The sequence below is a fragment of the Schistocerca gregaria genome, chromosome 1 (genome assembly GCF_023897955.1).
Source record: "Schistocerca gregaria isolate iqSchGreg1 chromosome 1, iqSchGreg1.2, whole genome shotgun sequence".
NCBI classification, from domain to species: domain Eukaryota; kingdom Metazoa; phylum Arthropoda; class Insecta; order Orthoptera; family Acrididae; genus Schistocerca; species Schistocerca gregaria.
In genome coordinates this window covers 864,229,190-864,235,189 of record NC_064920.1, presented here as the reverse complement: position 1 = coordinate 864,235,189, position 6,000 = coordinate 864,229,190, and the positions used below count along the sequence as shown (strand labels likewise).

Here is a 6,000-nt window from a genome sequence, read left to right as displayed (position 1 = left end):
AAGTAGGTTCTAATTTATGCGAAAAATTGTAGTTCTCTGCCAGGAAAGTAAATACTTCCTTCGCTTGTGAAAGTAACTGAAACAACAAGGAAAAATGTCAACAGGAATATGCCTGTACCAGTACCAGATTCGTCTGCATATTTGCTTTATTCATTACGTTCTTGTTTGGAAAAGAAATCTACTAAAATAAATAGCGTTTCAATTTTCTTTTATACTTTATAAGAGGCTGAAGTGAGACTAGATCACCTTTTAATTCTTTTTCACAAGTGCCTGTTCTTTTTAAGTTTTTGACAATCAGTGATAGATTTTACCAGATAAACAATGTTTTGAATATTCACTTGATTTGCGTGTTTCATGCTTAATTTGTAAATTAAGTCCTAGAAACTCTGAGCAATGTTAAGTTGAATGATAAGATTTTTGCCAATGAACAAAAGTTACAGCATTTACAGTTCATTTTAGGAAAAGTTTTCCACTACCTAACAACATGTTGCACTCGCTTTGGACCTAGTCCTGTGTCATATGCCTCCTGAAACCTTTATATGCCGATAACTCAGTATTATTATACTGTACCTTTTCGAGAGATCTACAATGTGCTAGTGTATTGGGACAACATTTATTTATAGGATGTAATTTATAATGTGGCTATAATATAAAACACACCAAATACGAGATTGACGAAATTCAATACGGCTTCAGCAAGATACTTCAGTCAAAGTATATGTTTGAAACTATCGCAGTCACAGTAGCTCTCGTAACGTCCCGTGATCTACAAAGGACCTTACGAGAGCTACTGTGGCTGCGCTACTTTCAAAGACTTTGACTTACGTGCCTCTAAATATTTATATATCTAAGGCACGTCCTGTGATGTACGATAACGTCAGCTGTCAAAACTTTGTTCCCAAGAAACCTTGACGTAGGGTGACGTGACGTAACGTGACGGCCAGTACGAATTGGCTTTAAAATATTTCCTGCATTTTGGTTTTTCCTTACAAGGGAGTTCTTTACTAATTCAACAAATATCTTAACTAATATTGCACTTATTAGAAATATTCGCTACCATTGACTCCATATTTACAGGATTTAGGTGTAGGTGCATTTTATATCGGACTACAGCCTCTTGTACTTGAAGGGGGCCCTAAATAAAAGACCTTGTAAAAATACCCAGATTACACAATAGCGTTTCGGGTGCTCTTGTATTTGTTAGTAAAATCTCTGACTAGTCACAGAGATTACGGCAGAATTCAACTTGACACATCTCTGATGTAAATATAAACATTTCCGTGTAGTGATGATTATTGTCTCGTGTTTCTCATTTAAAGACAGGAGATAAAAAAGTTTCAGCATGGATGCTGCACGTGAATTACGAGAGGAAGAACTTGTAATATCAGAAGAGGAAGATGACGACGACTGGTTTTATGACTCAATAAAGAGGTATTTTTTATTATTATGTGGAGGGAAATTATGGATTTCTTTTTCATTTAATGGCACATTGCTTAGGAATGTTGAAGGAAATTATTTTTTTGAACACGCCAATGTTCTTACTAGCGTTCTATCGTTAGATCAAGAGACACATGTCGTCTGATGTTGTTCCTTGCTAGGTATACGAGCCAAAGCACATACCGTGTTTCATTTTATTTTTGCCTTGAGCTTATCTGCTCCAAGCTCTGACGAATGCCTTCTCACAATGTAATTTTAGGGTTTCTCAAAATTTCATTCATCCTTAGAGCTGTCGAAACCTATGTCTGTGTTACCATAAGTTATTTCCAGCTGGGTGGCCGCGTGTTACTTACTTGAAAATTATATACGGTTGCTGAGAAACAGCCATGTTTAAAGCTGGAATAAAAAAAAAATTATTTTCATATGCACGGCAAATACCAAAATAATCAAATCCAATAAAAAAGCTAAACATATAAGCAAAAGGAAGAAAACATAATAACTCAATAAAAATGAAGCAAACATTTCTAAATCCATGTTACAGCACTGACTACCCAGAATCAAATAGACCTACATTGCCTCAGCAGTAACCAAGATTCACATGCAGATAGTACCATACATTAAACTCCACAAGTCAACATCCACACCAGAAGGCATCATCAAATACAACATCACAGCATCTACAAACCTGAACCAACTCCAAAACACCATGTCATAGTGACGTCACGCATCACAACACCATTACATCATGGGTCAAAGCAGACAGGTGGAATCACACTTCCAGTAAACCAATAAATGTCTATACAGTGTTTGAGCAAATCAAGCTGAGTAATGAGCTGTGATGGCTGCTGTGTATAATCATCCTGCTATGCGTATGTCAATGAAAAAGATTTGATTTTGCTAAGAAGTATCAGTAATGGGCCATAGTTGATTGGTAAGGGATAGATGTCTTATGATGAGTCTCATCTTCTGTTGCATATGAGGATAGATGTTGATGTTTCTGGCAAGAAATTTTTGGGAGGGACCAACTCAGCTGCAGTGGTATTTGACATGTGAAACCTATACTGTTTCGCTGCAGACAGAAAAAACATGAAAGCCTACAACACACCAAATGAACTCACTTTTAAATCATCTAGCTTATGTGTACATTGAAAACAATGGCTACTATGGATAGCAGCTCATCTTCATAATGATCTGTCTAGAACATACCTCAAATGCGCTAACTTTTTTCTTATGCTCTCAGACTTGACAACAGTGCAGAAGAGCTGTGAATATCACCTGAGTGACTGAACTTCATACACAAACGAATCTACATTTATGACATCCACTGAAAACAACAAACTGTTACAAGAAGTCATGTGTGTCTCGTTACACTGATGAGACATTAAACCCTAGCTTACTTTCTTCCAACGGCTGTCAAACCCCAGTGAGTTTGTTTCTACAATATTCCAGCATTCCCTTACTTGCACAAATAATTGAGAATTTGGTTTTGAGTTGGAAGGTGGCTACGGTCACGGGGAAAAACATATGCATCATTTGTGTCATATAGAATGTGCCTTCATAGAAGAAACTTTCTGTTTTTCTGTCAATTACTGACCAGTAACAACTTGTGAATAATACGAGCCTTTACCAATGGGTGTAGCTTGGCATTACAAATAAAAGTTTATGAAGATCATAAACATTCATTTACAGACTACCAGAGGAAGACAGAGGTGATACTGGGTGGTGTACTGTCATGAGATGTTAATGAACACTTTTGTAACAGTAGTTTCTGAAGCATACCTTTTTTTTTTTTTTTTTTTTAGTGATGAAGAAGTTCATTAAAGATGCAGATATGAAAAAGAACATTGAATAAATTTAGCCTGTCCTTGATATAAAAGTGGCAGTGATGCACACTTATCAGTGACTGGTCATCTAGTCAAATGATATCAGATATTTTCATCTATTTTCCCAGTTTACTTTGCAGTTTGTTTTATGTCGAGGGACAGCTGCCAGTCTTTGCATCCTACACTGATCAGCTGTGAGTCTCTCTGCTTGTCATAACAATTTCCTAACTTCCCTGTACACAATTGCATGATCTGTGACAGCGTCAGAGAGCTGCAGACACTTAACTGCCATCATTTATATACCAGGTGGTCATTGTAACTGGAGACATTGAAATGTCGCAAAACAACACATTAGGTCAAAAAAAGTTATAATTCCAATTTGTTTGCCTCAGAGGGGGTCATCCAGTGGTACCATACCCAACACACCACTCCACTCGATGCATGATTGGTGAGGGACAACATCGAAATCTTCCATGGGAACCCGTTTTTTATTGCAGATTATGAATCTACTGCAAAATCTACATTCATTTTGTTTGAATTATTTTCTTCATTTCACCACAGAAGGCACTGTAATCAGAGGACTAGAAATGGTTACGAAGTCATAATTTATAACATTCCACTCAATGGCTTTTGTATATACAATAGCACATGGGACCCCACCTCCATGCTGCAGTACTTCATAACTCCTAATTGGAAACCTTATTCGTAGGCCAGTTACTATGGTAAACACTGTTTAAAAACTCCCATGCTTCAGTTGTGTAATGGGCTGGGCAACTGTCGTGCTGAAATTACATACGCTGTTGCAAGTCCAGGGCAACATCCTGCTGTAGGACCAGTAGTTCCCGTAACAAAAAGTTTTAGTATTTTTGTCCATTCAATGTGCCATCGGTAAAATATAGACAATGAGTTTGTTCCCCATGATGTCAGGCCATACATCAATTAACGAAGGGCATTGATGGTCAACCAGAGGGAATCGTTTACACTCCAGTAATGCTTGTTATACCAGTTAACACTGCCATGGTTTGTGAATGTTGACTCATCGGAAAAACATACCTCGGCCAAGAATGCAGGGGTCATTTGCATTTGTTGACACACTCATTCACAAAACACTACCTGATTATGAAAATCGATGCCAACAAGTTCTTGATGCAGTCACATGTGGTATGAATGATACTTATGACAATGCAGTATTGTGACAATACTGGACATAACAGATTGCATTGTAATTGCTGGATCCTTATCCATGGGTTGTGGTGCACTGCTGCTAGAACAGCTATTTCATTAGCTTCTCGTTTAACAAATTTGGCTTCATTTCCTGTTGCTGGTTTTATACTGCCATCAGACATAAAAGTGATTACAACCTTGTAAAAGAACGAACAACAGTGAGCTTTCTCTGGAAAATGATTGGCATACAAAATACAGCATTTCAACATTCCTCCTACATTCTCCATAGATCAGGATCACTTCAGTTTTTTCTTTTGTGATTGAAACAGTGATCGTCTACTTGTACATCTGTTCTCAAAATCATAGGCAGCTGTGCAGGTAATAAATACTGTGCAAGTATTATAAGATTTAGAACTGCTACCTGTTTTATGTCCCCATGATATGCGAGCCCTGGTCACAGTGTACTGCCTGTTATAATACATCATAGTTCACTACATGGCACCAGTGGTGCATTGAGTAGTCCCCTGTTCAATATGTTGTATGGATAAAATGTTGGAAATGAGATTTCTAATTATAAGTTGTGAAATACTGGCCTGTCCTACCCCCACAGCATGGAAGTGAGGTCTCATGAGCCATTGAATATTCAAGGTCTATTGAGTACCATGTTGTAAATTACAATTGTGGTACCCATTTTTATTCCTCCAATTACAGCATCTTCTGTGGTGAAATGAAGAAAATGCTTCAGACAAAATGTATGAAGAGTTTGCCATAGAGTCATAACCCGCAGTAAAAAATGGGGTTTCCATTGCCATTCCACCCATGCACAGGGTGGAATGGCAGACCTAGTGTGGTATTGTTGGAGGTCCCCTTCAAGACAAACAAATTGGAATTATAACTTTTTCGATCCAGTGTGTACTTTTTGAGATATCTTCAGTTATTATGCACACCCTTTATATTGTGTCCAGTAGTGATTCTGTCACATTGCCACGAATTACACTATCCTTTACTTCCGATTTTTATAATACTCCTCTGTTAACAATATTATGAATGATGTTTGTTAGTAAGTCTGCATTCCACTTGCATATCAGTTTAAATATTTTATATGCATATGTTTTTGTAACAAGGTACTGTGGAATTGTTTTGAAGGATTTCAAGAAAAGTTGGATTTACCTTTGCTACTCTGTCCTACCATATGGATCTCATGAATGAACTGAGAAATCTGGGTTTTATCTGGCCAGTGCTTGGAGAAGTTATATTGATTTGTTCAGAAGTGGTTTTCGTTTTCCTGAAAATTCATCATAAATGAGCAGAAAGTAATTTTATTGTTCTACAATATTTCCTACTCACCAACTTCAGGTGAAGTGTCAGGTTCATAGCCAGTTTGTTCCCATATAGCCACTGGACCACAATTCTTCTGCCAAGGCACAAATAGGTGCACCAATCATATGCACCCAGAAGCAATGTCGCGGTCAGTGGCAGGGCCCAGGCATCGAGTCCTAGTGTTGCTTGTTGCTTGCATATTCTACATGATACCTTCTCTGATTTCACGTTAGAGCTTTCCAGATTGCCCCTCCCC

At 37.7% G+C, this 6,000-nt stretch overlaps 1 protein-coding gene across 1 annotated transcript in view; it reads left to right on the top strand.

Moving 5' to 3' along the window:
* Nucleotides 1-1,207: 1,207 nt before the first annotated feature.
* LOC126307472 (WD repeat-containing protein 73-like) overlaps nucleotides 1,208-6,000 on the top strand; it is a 107,044-nt gene continuing 102,251 nt past the window's right edge. The window contains exon 1 of the mRNA XM_049992072.1: nucleotides 1,208-1,431. Coding sequence (XP_049848029.1) covers nucleotides 1,343-1,431 — 89 coding nt within the window. The 5' untranslated portion in view covers nucleotides 1,208-1,342. The remainder of the gene's footprint in view (nucleotides 1,432-6,000) is intronic.